Source organism: Podarcis erhardii, assembly GCF_964252035.2.
Source record: "Podarcis erhardii genome assembly, chromosome: 6".
In the NCBI taxonomy this organism is placed as follows: domain Eukaryota; kingdom Metazoa; phylum Chordata; class Lepidosauria; order Squamata; family Lacertidae; genus Podarcis; species Podarcis erhardii.
Genome location: NC_138510.1, coordinates 44,831,336 through 44,853,001, shown reverse-complemented (window position 1 = coordinate 44,853,001; position 21,666 = coordinate 44,831,336). Strand labels below are relative to the sequence as shown.

The window sequence follows — 21,666 nt, the reverse complement described above, 5'->3', positions numbered from 1 at the left end:
AAGATAATCTCTGAAACAGTAAAATGCTATTGATCAAAGTATGGCTGATGTTACTTACTTTTTCTCTAACTTTAAATATGTGGGCAATAGTCTGTTTGCTTATTTATTGGTTGATTTAAATTTATACCCCTTCCTCAAGGTTTAGAGTGGGGATTCAGAGCCAGGTTACAAATCATATTGAATTATATGTCATTCTCCTCCTCGCCCCCAGCTGGGTTTCTTTTTCAAAATCTGCCTATTCAGAAAGAAGAAATGCAGGAATAGCCTTTTAACCTTCCCCCCTTCTGTTGAAAATTCCCCCTTCCAACTCCTTTTTCCTCTCAGAGTGGGAAGAAATAAATGTACCTCAAATCTTTTCCCTTGTAGGGGAAAAAAGGATATTGGGGGGAGGGAACAATTTTCAACAGCCAAAAAAACCTGGAGAGGAAATAGTTTAAAAGGTGAAGGTCTGTGAAGGCAGATTGTTGCCACCATTGCTGCATTTTGTTTTTAGGGGAGGGGGCAAGAACTACACACAACTTGGTGTCATGTGCAGCTTGGCCATAATGCCACCAGAAAACAAGCTTATTTATGAGCACTATCCAGTAGAAGTTAATAACTCCTCTTAAATTCTATTGATTTCAGTGGGAGAACTCAAACTCAGGCTTAAAGCTCTTCTGTTGAAGTCAGTGGGACTTGAAAGAGTTTTGCCTAGAGCTAGATCATAACCATAAATTTTATGTATGTTCTTACACATTTTTCTGCATTTCCCAGGTTCTGATATTTTATGTAGCATAATATGCATGCTTTCAAGTCTAGTTTTGCATCTGTTTGGGCTAGGAAAAAACACACACACAAAGCTAAGACTCTCAAGGTATAAATTCTGCACTTGCCTGGAATATGTTGCCTATTCAGAGCCCATTGCTCTGTTGGCCTTTTCTTCCTAATTTATTGAATTTATTCTATATCTGTTCTATACCTGTCTATAGTTGTTTCTAATAATATTAACTCAGCACTTTTGAAATCAGCACCTTTATTCCCTCATGCCCAAATGTCTATAAGAAGTGCAGTAATTGAGGAACTGAGAAATCACAGTTACTCGTCCAAACACATACCGCAAGCCGACAGCGGAATAAGAAGAAACTCTGAATCTGAGACGATCATCTGAATTTTGTGGCACCTGTTTTGTTTTGATTTGCAAAGTGCTGCTTCCTTTAGTTGAGCAACATTTTTATTTTGGCAGGTATGAGTTAATCCTGTCACAACCAATGTGGACAGCAGTATACAGTGTACTCAGGCCAGTAATGTTATATTGTTGTTTCTAGTAGTGTATTTGGAATGCGAAACCAGCTGTCCCTGTTCTTACAAACCCAGTTCCTTTTATGCTTCCAGAAAACTTGAGAGGGAGAAAAGCTTTCAGACAGAGCCTCGTCTCTGGCAGTTGCCCCAGTGTACCAGATGATATTGCATGAGGGGGCAGCACATGAAGATTGGCCAGCGAGTAACCTAGGCGTCAGATTAATGAAGTGCTCCTGTCAGTCCAGAGTGTCACGCTGAAACTCCTCTTGATGTGCTCATAAATCAAAGTGACGGTGCCTGTTACCCCAGTAGCTGCACCCGCTCAGCTGCGTCTAATGTAAACAGAGTGCAGACAAAATGCATTAAGGAACTCAAACCCCGTCGCTAGGGAAAAGATCAGGGATCAAGGGTGTATAGGGTTGGAGCAGGAAGAGGGAGGGTTGGATTTGGGGATTGCACCCTAACAGGAAACCTTCCCTATGTGCCTCCGTCTCTGAGAGAAGGAAAGATTGGAAAGGCCCAGTGGGTGCTAGTGACTGGCAGAGTAAGGTTCAGTAATTACTTTCTTTGTGTTTAAGATTTTTATCTGTGGGCCGATAAGCTTCATACTTCATTGGTTCTATCAAAAGTACGCAGTGGATGACCTCCAAAAGTGAAAGTGTCCAGAGAAACCCACAGACTCTGGCAGCAGCACGTCAGGGGAGGCTGAGAGGGAGCGGGTAGGCAACAGCAGAAGGAAACTTTATTTTTTTAGTACCTGGTGATCAGGGAAAGATGTTTGAGGAAGGTGGCTTATTAGAAGAAAGGCGGGAAGAAAGACTGAAGTGCATTTAATGGGCTATGCCATTTTACAAATGCGGTACCCATAGTTAGGCCTGGCAAACTAGCAAAGCTTTCATATCTTTTAAGCATAACTTGAACTCAATTTCCTGTGATAATATCTGAAAAACAAGAATTCCATTACATGCATTACTGTGCCTCATATTCAGTATTTTATCTGAATATTAAAACTGATAACTCTCCTCCCAAAGGTTTGGGGTGAGTAAAAAGGGGGGGGGGAATTAAAACAAAAAATAACCCACCAACAGACTAGCATAACATTAAAAAATTCACTGACATTTCCCCACCCTTTCCTAATTTAAGCCTCAAAGTCCAGCCCTAAACAGTAAGTCATCGCAAAGCTACCATAAAGCAGTCAGTTTTGGATTTTGTTGACTCTATAATTGGAGTAAAGTTTGTAATTGATGTGAGCAGGGAACCACCAAGAATGCTTCTCTTCACACCATCTTTGCTGTCTGAACCTGATGGGTAGATGTTGTCAAAAAGAGGGCACCTTTGGTGGATGTCTGAGATTATATTTGGAAATGCGTCAAAAGGCCATTTTAAGGTGTGCTTGCTGTATTCCCCAAAACTAGATACAGTGGAACCTTGGTTCTCAAACGGCTTAGTTGACGAACAGATCGGCTCCTGAACGCCGAAAACCCAAAAGTCAGTGTTTCGGTTTTCGAACTTTTTTCAGAAGCCAAACATCCAACGCGGCTTCTGCTTGAGTTCAGGAAGCTTCAGCAGCCAGTTGGAAGCTGTGCCTTGGTTTTCGAACATTTTGGGAGTCGAACGGACTTCCGGAATGGATTAAGTTCCATAACCAAGGTACCATTATATCTAATGTGGTTATTATATTGGTCCTTTCCATACTAGTAATGAAAACAGTACTACTGAGTATGATGATACCACATTACCGACTCAGTCATTGTAGACAAAGGGCACAATCCAACAGGAAATTTTGTATGTGCTAGCCTCAATGAAATAAATGGAAGCTGCAGAAGAGCACAGCAGTATTCTTGTTCAGCTTGCTTTCATTTCAAAAGAGCTTATGCAGGAGAACTTCCCAGAGGATTACGTCTGCAGGTGCCTCCTGGAAAGCAAGTGTATTTTCATAGTTTCCTGCGCTGACATTTTTGATGGTGTGGAAAGCAGCTTTAGAACTTATTTGTGAGTAAGGGCTCTAGGGAGGAGGATAAATTTTTGTTAGCTTGAATTGGAGGCTTGCAACCAGGGGATTTGATATCCAAGCTTCTGTTAGAAGCTTAAATGAAACTAGCTAAAGGGTTCAAACAACCATTTTAACCCAGCTCTTCTCCCAGTGGCAGGAACTCCATATATGATGACGTGTTCCATCCCCAAATTGTTTTAGGAGTTCCAAAAAGCTATGCTCTGATGCAGGGGTCAGCAAACTAAGGCCCGGGGGCCGGATCCAGCGCAATTGCCTTCTCAATCCGGCCTGCAGATGGTCCGGGAATCAGCATGTTTTTACATGAGTAGAATGTGTCCTTTTATTTATTTGTTCATTTCCCCCCTCAAAATATAGTCCGGCCCCCCACAAGGGCTGAGGGACAGTGGATCAGCCCTCTGCTGAAAGTTTGCTGACCCCTGCTCTAATGCATTAGTTACTCTGTTGCATGCAAAACATGTCCTGACAATCCATTTTCTAAGGAGAGGTGCTTACACTCCTGGATTCTGTTGCAGCCTCCAGTGCTCATTCATATGGCCCTAGACTTCATTGTACCCTCTATTTATCCCCACTTGTCCCACAGCCACGAGTCACTCCATTCTCAGTGCCTATGAGATCCCATTTCAGTGTGGGCCTGCAGAAAAGCTATGCAGCTGAAGCCATTTCACCTGCTGGTTACTCACTGCTCCCTTGTCCCCATCTGCTATCCCCCAGACTCCCGGAACCTACTATAAGGATGCTTGGGCTCAATGACAAGTCCATGAGGAAAGATACAGAGGACTGTTGAGTTATGAAGTGAAAGCAACATGCCCTGGGGATCCTAATGACTTAATCCGTTCCCAATTTCCTTCTGTTTTACAGCCTGGAAGTTGAGTGAATGGGGCAGTGTTCAACTGCTCTGATGTAACAGGCAGAAACCTGTGCTCACAGAAAGGCCTGCCAGGGAGTGAGGAAGCAAGGGAGGGGGAAAAGCAAACTCTAGTCTGTGTGATACTGCTACAGATTTTTTACATGGGAGAGTTCTAGGATCTCCTCCCACACCCTTAGGCCACTCAGAGTGCATCTCACACACATAAATTTTTTTAACATGAATGACTCACCCTTCCTTGCTTGTCTGCCTGCAGTACAGTCTGTAGGGGATGCCTCTTCCCAGTTTTGATGCCCCTTGGCTGAGACAGACCGCCTGGTGATTCATCAGTTAGGAATTTTATCCAAATTGAAAATGAATGGACTTGCCTTGATGTACTCTTCAATGATGTATTCTATTCTGCTCTTCAGATAGCTACCAAATAAATGCTTCAAAGATTAGATGGAGAACAAAATGGATATTTTAGGCTCTGAATCTTTCCCATATTTTGCCAGTTTCTGCTTCTCTGAGGCCGCCTTGGTTTATGCTACTGTGGATCTCTCTCTACCTCTTAAATTTATCCATTTAAATATTTATAAGCAATACTTGCATAAGAATAGAAGAAGGCAGTGTACAACATACAAGCATAATGTGATCTTATCTGCCAGCTGAAGTACACATACTTTAGTAGAGGTAGTATGAAGAATCATAGCATTGTAAAACTGAAGAGTTGGAGGGAACCACAAGGGTCATCTAGTCCAACCCTCTACAATGCAGGAATTTTTTTTACCCAGCATGAGACTCAAAACCATGACCCTGAGATTAAGTGTATTATTCTCTACCAACTAAGCTGTCCAGCATAGGGTTATGGTGAGAAAGGGGCCACACATTATTCTCTCTTACATATTGTCATTTGTTACAGTTCTGTTTATAAAATAAATCAATGGCTGTAGTTGTGCTCCTATTTCTGCCACCTCATTTTACCTGTGTGTTTTTAGATTGTGATTTTATGTTGTGATCCGCCTTGAGACCTCTGGGTATAGGGCGGTATACAAATTTAATTAACAACAACAACTTCCAAACAAATCTTTAATAAATGTTTTAGGAAAATCATTACATAAATTATTTTAATAATAATATTCAAACTATTTGCATTTGAATTTAATCCTTTCATTTTGCCTCTTGGGCTTTCTTTTTAAATCACCTCAATTAAAAATATTTGAGAAGAATCTTATTCTTGGCTTTGTCACAAACTCCCCATGAAATCATGGGCAGGCCATTATTCTTTTCATCTCACTGAAATTAATGGGCCTCGTCTTGTTGGAGTCAGTGTACATGGATGTCAATGGGTTGTGGTTAAGGCCCACAGTCAGCTAGAGTTCTTGAATTTTAAGATCATTTAGTGCTGTTAATTTCTGACACTGAGATTGATTCTCCATCTTAACATTAATTTTTTTTACATTGGATTAACCCATTTCCTGCCTCTAATAGGAAGATAATGATGAGCATTTGTGACACATTTTGCAAAACTTTTTCTAAATTATGGCCCATATTTGTGTCGCATTCCATTTTCTCTGAAAAGCCATGCATAAACAACCAGATTTCTATGTGTCATTCTGTATGAGAGGTGGAAAAAAAGTTTATCTTAGAGTATATTTCCCTCTGCCAATTTAATTATTATATCTTTAAAAACACACACACCTGTATTCCTTGAGACCAGCAGGAGCCCCAGATCCTGGGCATTAAAGTTTCAGGAGTAGATATGGCCCAGATGGTTGTGTGTTACTCCATAAAGTCAAACCATTGTCTTTAAGAGTTTCCCAGGTTATGATGCTCTAGCCTGCAAGCCTTTTGTGTTGCTCATAGGAGCTCAATCCATTGATGCTGATGTATGCTTCGGGTAGGCAGATACAACTGAGAAACAGAGATTCTGCTTCTTTATGCACAATTCAAATGCATAAACTTTGTGGAAATGCTCATCTGGCAGAGAGACTCAGCATTTTCACTGCTCTGCCAAGCAGGCTCGCTCTCTTCTCTTCCGCCACCCACCCCCTTCGTTCTGCTGCTATGATAGATCAAAGGCTTTCTGTCTTGGTTATATGCTGTGTGGCCACTGAGGACAAGAGATCAGGACTGTGAGCTGTGCTGGCTGAAAGCAAGACTGATGCTGGGATTGGGCTGCTTATGCAAGACCCCAGAGAATCCCGGAAGGCCTGTGCTACAGGGTTGAAAATAATGTGTTTTGATTTTTTCCTTTTGTCTTCCAGCAGCCATTAGGGAATAAGCAGCTGGCATTCCAACAACAGCTACTGCAGATGCAGCAGCTGCAGCAGCAGCACCTGTTAAACCTCCAGCGACAAGGGCTGGTCAGTTTACAGCCAGGACAAGGCACCGTTCCTCTGCAGACCCTTCCACAAGGTAATTCACATAAGCTTCCTTGCTTTTTTAGTGCCAGAGGAGGTAACCCATGCACCCAGAGCAGCAATTAGCACAGCCTGTTGGTTTTCTGTTAATTTTAAGAGCTGACTGTTTGAATGCACATGGGGCCTAACATTTGGCAAGCTTTGGGTTTTGTTATAGAACAGACATCAATAACGCATTATTGAACCAAAATGTAATGTGCCTGATCTGACTCCTGTTCCAGGAGCTGTGTTGCTGTTAACGGGAGAAAGCTGGGGCCTAATATTTCATTTTTACCTTTCGTGCATAACACAGGGATTGCCTGCCGGTGGAAGCTTCACTGATGTTGCTACTTTCTGTCTGCAAGAGGGGGGATGCATAAGCAAAGTAGCTTCACTTTATGCAGACACCTTATGCCCCTCTCTTCCAGAGAGGGAGTCCTTGAGGAAAGCGGCAGAGTCTAGACTGATATACTCAGCCTAGTTCATGCTAAATGGGGTCTTTGAACATCGTGAATTGGTAGGGACAGGCAGTGGCAAGGCATGTGGTGGTGGGCAAGCTGAAAGCAATGCTCAGGTTTTGCCAGTAAGTGCCCCCACCCCCGCTTACCTTGGCCATGGCAGCAGGAGTTAGCCGAGTACTGCTTTCATCCCCCTCCCTTCACTCCCCACCCCACCCCGTTCAAGCCTATTCAGTTTCATATTCAAATGTCCAAGGGTCTCTCTTTTTTTTAAATATTTATTAAAGTTTTGAAAGTTACAGAAAGGAAAAAGAAAAAGAATTAAACATAACAAAACCATACAATACAATACAAAAACAAAAATATTACATATACATAACAAAAATAAAACAAAAGCAATTAAAAAAAGAAAAAAGAAACACAACCTATACTTTCAATGTTATTAGCTTTCTTTTACTTGTTTCAGCGACCTCCTCACACCTCCCTTTTTTTGTATTCCACTTCGATTAATTGTTTCAGCAAATCCTTTCCATCTTCCTCAAACTTCTGTCCTATCATTTAACTTAACAAATTCTAACATTATTTTTTCCTTTAATCCAATTACAATCTATTATACTTAATTCTTTATAACATTTCTGCTAAAGCCATGTAACTTCATTCCAACATCTTTCTAACATTCCTTAATTTTACAATATTTCTGTAAATAATCTTTAAATTTCTTCCAATCTACTTCCACCGACTCTTCTCCCTGGTTTCGGATTCTACCAGTCATTTCCGCCAGTTCCATGTAGTCCATCACCTTCATCTGCCATTCTTCCCGGGTGGGTAGATCTTGTGTCTTCCAATACTTTGCAATAAGTATTTTTGCTGCTGTTGTAGCATACATAAAGAAAGTTCTATCCTTCTTTGGCACCAAGTAGCCGACCATGCCCAGGAGAAAGGCCTCTGGTTTCTTCAAAAAAGTATATTTAAATACATTTTTCATTTCATTATAAATCATTTCCCAGAAAGTCTTAATCCTTGGGCATGTCCACCAAAGGTGAAAGAATGTGCCTTCGGTCTCTTTACATTTCCAACATTTATTATCGGGCAAATGGTAAATTTTTGCAAGCTTGACTGGTGTCATGTACCACCTGTAAATCATTTTCATTATATCCTCTCTTAAGGCATTACATGCCGTAAATTTCTTACCTGTGGTCCATAACTGTTCCCAGTCAGCCATCATAATATTAAGTCCAACATCTTGTGCCCATTTAATCATAGCTGATTTTACCGTTTCATCCTGAGTGTTCCATTTCAACAGCAAGTTATACATTCTTGACAAGTTCTTACTTTTAGGATCTAACAGCTCTATTTCCAATTTTGATTTTTCCACCTGGAAGCCATTTTTTTTTGTCCAGATTATATGCCTCCATTATTTGATAATAATGGAGCCAATCCCGCACTCTATTTTTTAATTTTTCAAAACTCTGTAGTTTTAATCTGTCTCCCTCTTGTTCCAGAATTTCCCAATATTTCGGCCATTTGGCTTCCATATTGAGCTTTTTCTGAGCCTTTGCTTCCATTGGTGACAACCACCTTGGGGTTTTATTTTTAAGCAAGTCCTTATATCTTATCCAGACATTAAACAGTGCTTTTCTGACAATATGATTTTTAAACGCTTTATGTGCTTTGACCTTATCATACCACAAATATGCATGCCAGCCAAATACGTTGTTAAAACCTTCTAGATCCAATACGTCAGTGCTTTCAAGAAGCAACCATTCTCTCAGCCAGCAAAAAGCGGCTGATTCATAATAAAGTTTAAGGTCTGGCAGGGCAAATCCACCTCTTTCTTTAACATCAGTCAGTATCTTAAATTTTATTCGTGGTTTCTTGCCCTGCCAGACAAATCTAGAAATATCTCTCTGCCACTTCTTGAAACAATCCATTTTATCCAAAATTTGCAATGTTTGAAACAAAAACAGCATCCTAGGCAATACATTCATTTTTATAGCAGCAATTCGGCCTAGCAATGATAGCTTCAGATTGGACCCAAGGGTCTCTTTATTTGTTTGGAATGGAAACCAGAAGACGTTTGGACACACACTCACTTGAAATTTCAGTCTGGCATCCTGGATTCATTTGACTTTGCTGGTCAGAACTGAGTCTATGCCCATCCTTTGGGGAAGGATATTGACTCACTAGTAAGGCACATGCTTTTGCATGAAGAAGGTTCCAGGTTCAATCTTTGGTATCTCCGGGTAGAGCTGGGAGGGATCTTGTCTGAAATCCTGACGAGCTACTGTTGGTTAGTAAACAAGCAAGCATGCAGGTACACAAATAGAAAATCACAACTGCTTCACTCTTTACCAGGTTCTGCTACTGCCATTCTACCCTGAGCTAAGCCATGGTTTGGCTTAATTTTAAGTACAAACTCAAGACTGTGGTTTGTCTCACTCCAAACAAACTACAAACATTAAGCTAAGAACAAGCCCTTGATACAGCTTGTTTGGAATGAGACAAATCGTGGGCCTGGGTTCACACTTAACACTTAGCCAAACTATGGCATAGCTCTGGGTAGTGCAATAGCAGGACTGGGAGAGGAGGAAAATGGCTGTGATTTTTGCTCTCTCTACCCATACACTTGCTTGTTCACACTTAGCCTTGATTTGGTGTTATGTGTGAACCAGGCTGATAAAAGGCAATTTCCTAGGTTTCTGTGAGTAACTGAATGCAAATATGTAATTGGGCAGCTAATTTTTAAGAGTTACATCCCGAAAAGCATTGTAGCTGCTGCTGTGCCTAAACGTCAGTATTTTTACCTATCTAAAAGACAGTGTGATCATCTAGCTAGCCAAATCAAGATAAGAATGAATGCATTCTATGGCATGAAATCCATATATTGCCAGAACCACTTGTGGTGCATACCAGGCATGCCAAAACAAAACCACCCTCTGGCTTAGTTTTTCTTCTCTGTATAAGTGGTATAAATATCCAGCCTCTGCATCAGGGATGGGTAAAAGCAGTCAGTTGGCAGTGTGTTGGAGGACTGCTATCCAATTTCTAGTGGGCCACATACTGCTGAGATGGTGGACTAGTGTGCCTGACTGTTTCGAGCAAAAGTCATTTTTATAGTATTAAGCAAGGGTTTGTTCTAATACAGATTAGTTATGTCTTTAATTGTTAAGAAACGCTTCAATAAAATTGTAATTTTAAATAATTAATTTAAAACTTGTAATGGCCATGGAGATTCTAGACCATGTAAGACTGAAGTAATTCCATGCCTGCTCTAAAAGACACTAAGTTCTGTTTGATTTCCAGATGCCACAATTAATAGTGTTGCATAAATAGTCATTGAGGAGAGCTCTCAGTAGCCGGGAGACTCAGTTAGCTCTTTTGTCAACAAACTAAACACAGAAGCCACACCTCTCATGGATTTTTTTGGCTCATCTTAGCGTGGGTTCTGCAGATTTGTGATTCTTAAATCCTTCTTTAAAAAATCTTTTCCTCTTTCTGCTGCTCCTTCCTGCTCTCTCCAACATGTGTGAAGCTGTGTGTCCCTCAGACCTTCAGCAGCTATGGAAAGAGGTTACTGCTACTCAGCCTGTAGAAGACAGTATCAAGCAAGAGGGACTTGACCTCAGCACCAACACCTCCAATTCTACCTCGTTTTCGGCCGCCAAGGTCTCTCCTCCAATTTCCCACCACCCTCTTCCCAATGGACAGAACGCCATGCTCACACAAAGGAGGGACAGGTAGAAACTTTATGTGGTCCTTTGAAATATGGAATGGATAATTTGTTAAGGATATAGAATTTATCTCAAAGGACAGGGTAAAATTCTACACATGATTGGGAGAGACTAGTATTTTCTATCGTGTTCAGACCTTGAACTTCTACTGTTTGGCACAGTGTTGGCTTACCAGATATGGAGTCAAATTTGTGATTGTACCTGCCTTCAGTGACAAATGGAACTTATTAAGTCACAATAGGAGGGATTGGCCATGTGGAAATTGGCCACTTCAATTCAGACCCAATGAATTACAATTTAGGCACAATGAACTAATTATATGTGAATCTTGCTAGCCATTGGAGAATGGCTACATGGCTATCTTCCCAAACATTTGTGTATAATGGCCCCATTGCTGTTGTGGAGACTATGCTGACTCAGTTGCTTTTTTTTAATGGCACAGCCTTTAAAAAAGGCTGTGTAGTCACAGCCTTTAGTTTTTCAGTTTACCCCAAGGGCCAAATAAGAGTTCATAATAGTCATTCATGTCAGGGAAATGGCTTAGATGCTGTACTGTTTGGGAGTATCCAGTAAAGAGCTTTCCACTCTGATGCTTTGACACCCTAGCAGACAGCTCAGGATCTAACAAGATCCTTCATATAGGCAGAGACTCTTACCCTTGGGACAGTCCCATGCTAATCAGATGAAGGCAGCTGTGCTAAGTACACAGTCCATAGGTCTGCCAGCCTTGTGGGCTTTCAAGAATAAGCAAGAAACATAGCATAGATGCACTGCAGAGATAAGGAAGTTCTGCATCAAGCAGAAGCAGACTAGCAATCTATATTAAAATCTAATAAAGCAAACCCATCAATGGATTAAAACAAACAATCTCATTAAAATCCACTAAAAGTCAAAGGAAACAGGATTATTTACTTGAGTGTCTAAAGCTAGCCGAGTAGGTATCAGAAGAAAGGTTACAGGGAGAGAGTTCCACAAATGAGGCGCCAACACCAAGACAGCTCTGGTAACTACCCAAGTTGACTTGGAAGATGAAGGAACCTATAACCTGACATCCTATGAAGCTTTTACTAATGTGGCAGGTTCACAGGGGAGTAGGCAGCCCTTTCATATATTGTGGTCCCAGACCTTTTAAAGCCTTATAGCTCAGAACCAGCACTTGAATTATGTTTGGAAATAAATTTGGAGACCATGAAGCTCTTTTGGTACTGGTGATACATCTTCCTCTGCATCTGTGTTTGAAACCAACTGCAGTTTCTGTGCATTCTTCATAGGCAGTCCTACACATAGCACTTTATAGTAATCTAACCTTGATGAAACCAGGGTATGGATAACTGTAGCCAGTGCACATTTTTTTTAAGAAGAGTTGCATCTAGCATACCAAGAAGATAGTTAAAAAGTATTTTGTGCCACACCTGACAACCTAAAATATGAACTGAGGATGAATTCTGCTGGTCTGCATCTGCAACTATGGTTCTGGCAGCCCAGGCTAGATTCGCAGTTAACTGGGTGGAGACAACATCTGATCAATGAAGGGAGTATACATGAGCATGTCCGATCCCTTTAAAATGCCCTGTGTGGTTGTTCCTTCAGTCGACAAAGCAAATGAACTATACAAAGCTAGAGCTGCTTTTCCATAATAATGCTTTTTTTGTTTTCCTTTACCCCCTCCTTTGCAGCTCTTCTCATGAGGAGACTCCTGGCTCTCACCCTCTGTATGGACATGGAGAGTGCAAGTGGCCTGGTTGTGAAACCCTCTGTGAGGACTTGGGACAGTTTGTCAAGTAGGTGACTTCCTTATGTGCAAGGTATACTCATGCTGCTGTGTTCTTTGGCCCAACCTGTACTTAATATTCTTCCTGTATTTTCTCACACCATAGACCAAGCTTCCTCAGCCTCGGCCCTCCACATGTTTTGAGACTACAATTCCCATCATCCCTGACCACTGGTCCTGCTAGCTAGGGATCATGGGAGATGTAGGCCAAAAACATCTGGAGGGCCAAGGTTGAGGAAGCCTGCCATAGACCTCAAAAAGGAAAAGTCCTGCTGCAAGCACTTTAACTGTTTTTGATGTGCAGTGAAGCCGAAAGACCAGTCTGTTGCTTTTTGGCCCTGGGGATGGTTTCCTCAGATTCTAGAGATATTTTCCCTCTAAATCAGTTATTAGTGAGCTTTGATACTTCAGAAAATATAATTTATGTCTGTAGAACAGGTACCTGGTAGCTTTTGATAGTCTAGAAGCACCACCATGCCAGCCCCCTAGAGCCATTCTAGCATCACTACTTTTAGAAAAATTGAGTACAGTACTTCCACACCAGTTTTTCCTTCTGTGAAATGGAGCTAGACCCCTCTAGGCTTCTTCTCCGAAACAGAGGTATATCACTGTCATAGACCTTCGGTAAGAACCGGGAAGTTTTTAAAGGCTGCCAGGCACTGTGGGGTATATAGGAAGTGTGGGAGAGACTCTGCTAGAGAGAAAGAGGCTGACTGGGACCTACCATAATGACAAGGCTTTAGAGGAGAGAGGAGACAGACCACTAAAGTTTATAGCTCGCCCATGTTAGGAAGAAGAAAAGGGGGGCGGGTGGGGAGAACTAGAGAGAAACAGATGGCAGCGCGGCAGCCTGCTGACACCGCTTGTGGGCTCTGTCACTGACTGATTAACTCCGCTGTCTAAGAGCCCTCTGCTAGCGTCAGGGTCAAACAAATTGTTTTCACGCTTCGTCAGAGGTTTACTTAATTAGTTCATTTGCAATTAGATCTCTTTGTAGCCAAGATTTTTAGCAAAGACATCAGATGAAACTGACGGGTTTTCTTTTCTTGCTTGTTCGGGTTCCCCCCTCCCCCCAATGCCTTTCTTGCTACACATGCTTCCCACCCCGTCCACATACGCACATGCCGCTCCTCATTCTCGGCCCCCCTCCACCTCCCACCCCACTGCCTCCAAACAGAATGTTGTGAAGGTTGAAAATGACGTTTGGGAGGACTGGAGACGGTCAGAAGCACAGCCTGTGTGTCTGATCTGTGTGTGTATGTGTTCTGTGAAATGAACATTTTAGAAAAACTTGCCACCCCACCCTCACCCTGGCCTTCAGCTACCGAAGGATCACTGTTAACGAGCCAACAGGTGCCAACTGCAACAGACTTAAGGCAGATGGGCAGGGAACTCGCATACTCCTTCAAAGCCTAACTTAGCCTTTTTCATGTGGCCAGGAGGAGGCCAAAAGGGAGAATTGATTCCACCTGTGCTACCATATGTAACTGACTGGTCCGAAAGGAGCCTCCTAACATTAGACAGCCATATCCTGCTTCCCCTAACTGGGAAGTCTTGACACAGCTTAAAATAGTAAGGAAACATTGCATGGAATGTTGTTCAGTAGTGAAACTAAGGCTCTTAGAGTAAAATGAATTTAATTCCCTGCACTACCTTTAGTTCATTGGCTGACATTAAGAAAGCTTACATTCATTCGCCTGTTAACGGTACAAGCTTTGAAATGGAATATAAAGTCCAGGCCTGTTTCGGTTTTGTTAAATTTTGTATGGCAAAAGGCTATGCTGCTTCAGTTAGGGACCGGAACTTGGCAGCAGATGGAGGGTGGCTTGTTGAGGCAAAGTTGTGAACCTACAGTGAAGAGGCTCTTGGAATTCATAAAGGAAAATGCATTTTCTGTCCTTATAATCCATCTCTCCTGAATGAAGAAAAATCTCTGGAAAATTGGTAGACTTACGAGTGTTGAGCTCTTTTTCCAACTGATTTGTAAGCGTGTCACTTTGCCTTTCTGTCGTTCAGGATCTCCACCTGACTCTTTGGTTGACTTGTCTCTTCAGGCTCTAGGGCAGCCTTCCTTAATTAGATGTCCTCTATGTCTTCTAGATCTTTTGGACCGTGACTTATCTCTGACCATTATCCATGCTGGTTGGGGCGGATGGGACTAGTAGTCCAAAACATCTGTAGGGAATCAAGTTGGAGATGACTGCTGTAGGTCGTGTAACTTGCTGTGTATATATGTACAGGGTGAGTCTTTTAAAAGAGGCCCCGTGGAACATGTGTACTCTGTATCCATGGGGCCTCTTTTAAAGGACTCACCCTGTATATGTATCACCAGTGTGGTACAGCAGACAAGGTGGTAGACTTAAATCAGAAAACCTTTGGCTCAAATCCCCACTCAGCAGTCATGCTGACTAGGGGGGAATACAGCCTTGCACTTTTCCAGTTGTTCCATCTTTGAAAACATTTCAGCTTGCCAGTTGGAACGATTCCCCATCTCCTCGCCCCATGTGCTGATCTGGGGGATCTCCTCCTGCCCTGAGCCATTTTCAGGGGGGAGAGGAGGAAGTCCTTGAACTGATGGGCCTGGTTAGGTACATTTCACCCTAGGTCATGGTCTATGGGCAAATCACTCTTTCTCAGGCTAGCCTCCCTCACAGCATTATTGTGATGATAAAATTGAATAACCTGTTGATGAACAGGATAAAAATGAGATAGATAAGATAGTAGACATGTTGCATAGCACAGCCAGTGTATTAAAGAATCTTAATAAAGGGCTAAACATTGTCAAGGGAGTTCTGGTTGTCCAGAGCTATGTTAATTTTTTCATCCCCCTCCTCCTCCTCCTTCTCCTCCTCCTCTTCTTCTTCTTCTTCTTCTTCTTCTTCTCCTCTTAAAAATATGTTTTCTGTTTTTAGACACCTCAATACAGAACATGCACTTGATGACCGGAGCACAGCTCAGTGTCGAGTTCAAATGCAAGTGGTACAGCAGCTGGAAATACAGGTGAGTGTAAATGTATGCAGTGAACCTTATTCAGTCCCATCTGTATTCAAGCCAAAATCCTTGAACACAGCAAAGTCAGTAAGCTGTTTAATTTGGGATCTTGTGTGCCTAAGGGATGGATTTGGAGTTTCTTTTTTACATTGGTTTAAGGCTTCCTTCATCTTTTTGGCTCTAAGGATCCAGGTCCTTTATCAGGATCGGCCTCATGGGCCAAATTTGACAGGTAAGCAGGGTTGCCCATCTGTTAAGCACATGATGTCATTATGACCATCGCATGATTGACATACAGATCTACCTGGCAAAATCCCCTGTGGGGCTCCCAAGTATCCCCTGCTGCTATGAAAAGCCCAGGAAAGAATGCAGTTTCCGCTCCACTCCCTAGCTTCATGTTGCCTTAGTCATTGCAACCTTAGGATCAGAGGCAGGTCATGAATGTCCATAGTATTCATTACTCCTGTCTTCTGTTATGCTGATAGGCATCTATTTCCACCCATCAGAGTGGTGGAGAGGGCCTCAGACATATGAGTCAATCATAAACGGATGCAGCAGTTCCTGCTGAAATTTGCAAGAATTGTAAAAATTGGATGCACAAGGGTGTAAACAGCCTTTCTTCCATAACCTAGGACTTTATTCTGTGATTACAGAGCTGAACAACTTGCAGGAATGTCACCAAAGGAGTTATTGACTTTATGAGACCAGGACTGGACTTAGAGGAGATATGTGGCTGCTTCTAAAAGCAGAAGCCGTGCATCACCTGCTGCTGCTGGGAACATTCAGTAATACAAAACATCTGATGTGATGTCACTGTGCTTTGAGTTTTTTCACCCCCTCCCCCATTACAATTGATGAAGAGGAGGAGCTGGGAAACTTGAGGCATGGTGGCATCACACCACATGCTTTATATTAATGGATTCAACCAGGGGTGAGAGGAAGTGATGCACTGCTGCTGATCTGAGTGGAAGCCAAATTCCTCCTGTAACATTTAGTTTGGAGCTGAGAGAAATTGTAAACACAAGGAGGAGGCAACATTGGTAAATTAGAAGAGTATGGATTTTGCATATAGGCGATACCTGTAAATGTTTGCATAGGGTGCAGGAACAGGTAAAGCAGCATGTAATCTGTGATAAATGATTATTGCATAGGATGGAATATAAATTGGGAATGGCATTTGGTTTCCCATTCCTTATTTCCAGCTCGTTTTCGGAAACAGCCAGCACTGATGCTTGCTTGATGGACTCTGAAGGGAATGGGCAGGGGGTTCTTTTTATCCATGTTGCTAGATTGTATATATGCGAAGCAGTGCAGGGATGAAAGGAGCAGCATTCTCTGGAACATGAATCTCCACAGCAGCAGGATTAGTGGCAGAGGAAGGAGTGTGCCAAGGAGCGAGGCAGCTATAACACAAAGCGCAAGTAGTCTCTGTTGGAAGCTAAACTAAGTCAGTAGTTGCAGATGGGGTGCCTTGAAGAGAATGCAGCAGACATGCAAAAAGAGGAGAGAAAAGGAAGGAGTGCAACACTCAAAGAGCAGAGTTAAGATTGTTACACAGCCTGAGTCAAACCGTGTGATTCTACCCTGTTCCCAAGCACTCTCTAAAGCAAAAGGTTGAAAGCAATTACTAGCTCTTAAAGAAGGGAATGTGGGGGAGAGAATCCTTGAAGAGAGCAGAAAGCTCCATGCGTGAAAAGAAGAAGCTGCCACCAGAGTTCCCAATTATAAAGTTTTCACTACAGAGCTCCTGCTGTGTCGGCAGCAAGAGTATCTACATCACGAGAGTGGATCTGTCAGCTCTAATGAGAGCCACGACAGTGCCAGAGCGTCCTTGCATCAGAGTCTCTCAAACTTCCAGCAAACTCCACTCTGGCTGCTTCCTTTAACTCCTGCCTCACTGGCCCTCTCTTTTTTTTTCTTTTCTTTTTTTTTTGTTTTGGGGATGGTTTTAAAACCTGGTGGGGGAGGAGAGAAATGCCCTCTCTGGGTGTGTCCTAGATTCTGCATAGGGGCCCATCAGGTCAGGAGGAACTGAGGCAAAGTTTGAGGGGAGCACTCAGAAAGGGAAGGTGACACAAAGGGAGATGGTGTCAGATCCCATTGCTTCTGCAGCACTCAAACTCTCTCCCTGTGCCACAGCGAATATTTCACCCTTCTCCGCACACTGAGAAATAAACACACACCCCAGGAGCATGCAATTAAAGCAATGTTGCACATCTGGAGAGATGGATGGGCAGGTGAGTGGGTGGGTTGAAAAAGGCATGGTGGGAGTGATAGATGGATGAGAGGAAGTAGTGTAGAGAGGGAAGAGATTAGAAACATGAGCAAGTGATGAGGTGAGGGAAAACCATAGAAGCAAAGGATGTTGAGAGGAGGTGACTAATATGATAGAGTGCCAAAAGGAAAGATGGTAGAAGTGATCTAGCAGCTTCACATGGGGCAGGAGGATCCTAATGCCTGGGATAGGGAGAGAGGCCAGCCCATTTAATACCATGGTGGATGAAAAGGACAAGAACTGGGTGAAAACGCAGTGAATGAAATGGAGGGAGGTTTCATAATGTGAGGTTCCATTTTCAGCAGCTTCTTCTGCCTCTGTTCACCCACATCTGATTCCTTTACATCAAGGTCACTGGCACTCCTATGTTTACTGCACAGTGGATGTACCAGAGTATCAAAAAACCACCACACATCCTGATCTTGATATCCAATAGGAAAAGGCAGCTCTTTAGAGGCTTGGAAATGTGATACTCCAACCAGATTCATGGCTCTCAGGAGTATTCAGTGTTACTAGGGAATTAGGGAAGCTGGCAGCTTTTCTCTTCCAGGAGTGCTCTATGAAGGCAGCACAGCACAGCAAGAGCTAAAGGGAACAGCCCAGTGCTGTCACATTACTGCATGTAGGAAATATTAGTCAAAAGAAGAGAATGGCATGTTCACACTGATGTTGAATGGAGCAAGCAAAACGAGGTGTGTGTGATCCCTGCTGATGTAGAGGGAACCATTCAAGGGCATGATTATTGATGGAACACTTAACTGGACCACCTTTCTAAATATGTTGGCCAAGTGAATTGACCACTAATGGGAAAAAGCTTCCTCAAAACAATTGACTTCTTGTTTGGTTTTCTTTGCAGCTAGCTAAGGAGAGTGAGCGTCTCCAGGCGATGATGGCCCACCTCCATATGAGACCTTCAGAGCCAAAGCCGTTCAGTCAGCCTGTAAGCAATGCTCAGTTTGTTCCTCACCTTTACGCTCTAACTTTCTTTTCTAATAGGGATTGCCACCTGAAGCCTCAGGCCCATATTGTCCTGCCAGAGTCACTCAGGGCTGAAGCAAGCCTGGCTGTGACAACATTTCTAGACTCACAGTAATGGGAACTATTTCCTACGAGTTCCTTTGAGCCACTAGGCTCCTAGTAGATGGCATGATGGTGTGAGGAAGCCAAGGTACACCTACGCTCCATTGAAACTCCTAAACTGATGATTACCAGTTTTCCACCCTTGTGGAATCCTCCCTTTTACTACAACCCAAACATTGTTTACTTGAGCTTCACTTTCCACAGTCACAGCCATAGAGGGTCATGTAATATCATAATGCCTGCCAGATACTGCCCATGAACCACCAGGTAGCTGTCCTTTCTTTATAATAACAATACTTTTCCTCTATCTGTTTCTCCAAGTCCTCTTTTACACTTGCATTTCTCCATGGCATTTCACAGAGGCATAACTCAAACTGTATAGGCTTAGTAATCTCCTTGAGAGAGGAATCTGTCCTCTTGTCATGCATGTTATTATTTTATTATTTATTACATTTATATACCACCCTTCATCTGAAGATCTCAGCGCGGTTCACAACATGCAAGCATACTGATGGTGCTATAGGAATACAAACAACCATAGGTACCTGTGCTGGCCCTTTCTGCAGGCAGGTAGAATCACTCGTTCTCACAACATCAAGCCAGACTGAGACAATCTCCCAGAGGCAACAGCTCACAGAGCATGCCCAGATAGCCCAAGCTGCTATTGTACACAAGGAGTGAAGCAAGGGGGTTGGGATAAGACAGGCTGTGCCAAGGCCATCCTTGCATTCACATTGCACAGTTTAGAAAGCCAGCTGTGTTGAAAGACCACACTACTTGTGTCAGTCCTGCAAACTGCATAGACATAGGCTGAAAAGTGCTGCTTGGAAGTGCTGAAAACAGCACACCAAATTCTGAAATCAAAGCTGATACAAACATACCCTAGTGTCCTCTACCCTGCAGGGTGTGTTACTGGCTCCTTCCTGACCTGTTTCCTTATGTGCTGCCTTATTGGCCATTCTAAGGTGTTTGAGACCCACATCTATCTCAGGAAAAGCAGCTGGTGACATCTATGCTCTCTTGAGGTTCTAGTTCACATCTGTGCGTGTGAGACCCTCTTGGAAGAACTTGCATCAATGGTAAAAATATGTGTTTCCCCTCTGTGGTTTCTGAAAGTCCCTCCTGTTCATGAGAAGGGAGGTGGCCGTGGTTACAGTTTTGAGGAAGGAAGAGAGAGAAAGTACATGCATATCACTGAATTACATTCCGAACCCCAAGAGCTCACTGACATCTGCAGTGCTTCAATATATGGTTGTATAAGTTGACCTGATTTTTTTTTTACTCATGAAATGATTGCAATCCTCTTTCTTGGCAAGAGATGAAATTTTACATGGATGCTGTTGATCTTCAAAAGATAATGCTTATATGTCAGTGTTAGAATATGACTATAGATAACGGTACTGATGAACTACTGGGAATTGTGCTGTATCCTGGGACAGCATTGCTCCAATTTGCTAATGAGACACTTGTGGCAATGCCACAATGTTTTTAAAATGAAATCCACAACTACCTGATCACCTTCATGAAATGAGCAGATAATTAATTTTCCCCCAAGTTAAGCTGCAGTTTAGACAATCTCATTGGACGTAGTGTAGCATAGTAGCTAAGAGTGCACACTTTCAGCCAGGAAGCCCTTAGCTCAAATCTTGCCTAAGCCATGAGCTCACTAACGGTCCCCACCTGTGCATGCTTGCTTGCTTCTAAATAAACATTCATAGACTTGGACCATGTTTGGATTTATGCAAGCCACTATCTTGTAATTTCAGCCCCCGTCTGCAGTACAGGTGGTAAATTGTGCTAGCTGTAACTGAAAACCGTTCCTCCTAAAGTTTGGCTTCCCATTTGCCTTGAAAAAACGGCTACAGACAAGAATTATGGATTAGTTTTTTTATTAAAAAACTGAGCAAGGGAGGAATACTTTATATTGTACTAGATGGTCATCTGGTTCTTTCACGTTTCTAACAACTGGCTTTGATGTAGCTAGTAAAGAGTTTCAGGTTTCATTCATGTTTGCAGAGTATGATCTGATTTCTCATCCACATCGAGCCCTTCCATTGTAGTTGATGAGTCTCAAGTGCTTATCTGAGGTGCCTGTTTCAATCTTTGCTGCTGAATTGATTAGTAGACCCTCAGTGGTGTGCCTCTGCCTTTCACCCAACCTCTATATCTTCATTGATAGAAGTTGAGCAGCCATGTGCTATGTCCATATAGAAAACTGTTGCTTACCCAGACACCACTCTGTCTCCTGGGTTGATTCTAATAATAGTTTGTCATCCTTTTTGAGCAGCTGAACCTGGTTTCCAGCGCCACCCTCTCCAAGAGCACTTCTGATACCTTCCCTGATGGATTACCTCATCCCCCCACCTCTGCTACTGCACCCATTACTCCATTGCGGCAGGGCCCTTCTGTCATCAGCTCATCCACTTTACACAATGTAGGGCCTATTCGCAGGAGGAACTCAGACAAGTTCTGCACGCCAATCTCCTCAGGTGAGAGCAGCTGGGGAAACTGCAGCTGCAACTTTATGTTTGGGTTGAATTGTGTGTTTCTTAGACTGAATTGTGTGCTACTTTTCTTCATAACTTTCTTTCTTCCCCCTAGAACTTGCGCAGAATCATGAGTTTTACAAAAATGCAGATGTCCGCCCCCCCTTCACATACGCCTCGCTTATCCGGCAGGTGAGAAATTCCTTATTTTGGAGCATGTACAAGTGTGCCAGAAAGGCCTGGAACAGGCAGCAGTTGTTCACACTCACCTTGAATGTTGCTTGTGACAAGTGGCTCAGGTTGCTAATAGTACATTCTAGACATCGCCTTCTTATG

At 42.7% G+C, this 21,666-nt stretch overlaps 1 protein-coding gene across 6 annotated transcripts in view; it reads left to right on the top strand.

Annotated features, from left to right (window-relative positions):
• Window positions 1-21,666, top strand: part of FOXP4 (forkhead box P4) — a 159,247-nt gene that overhangs the window by 102,128 nt on the left and 35,453 nt on the right. For 5 of the 6 annotated variants that reach the window (XM_081865383.1, XM_081865381.1, XM_081865380.1 and 2 more), the window contains 7 exons: window positions 6,404-6,554; window positions 10,529-10,733; window positions 12,404-12,508; window positions 15,411-15,498; window positions 18,621-18,704; window positions 21,132-21,333; window positions 21,446-21,522. In XM_081865383.1, the coding sequence (XP_081721509.1) occupies window positions 6,404-6,554; window positions 10,529-10,733; window positions 12,404-12,508; window positions 15,411-15,498; window positions 18,621-18,704; window positions 21,132-21,333; window positions 21,446-21,522 (912 nt within the window). The remainder of the gene's footprint in view (window positions 1-6,403; window positions 6,555-10,528; window positions 10,734-12,403; window positions 12,509-15,410; window positions 15,499-18,620; window positions 18,705-21,131; window positions 21,334-21,445; window positions 21,523-21,666) is intronic. The other variant, XM_081865384.1, reaches the window with a different exon arrangement.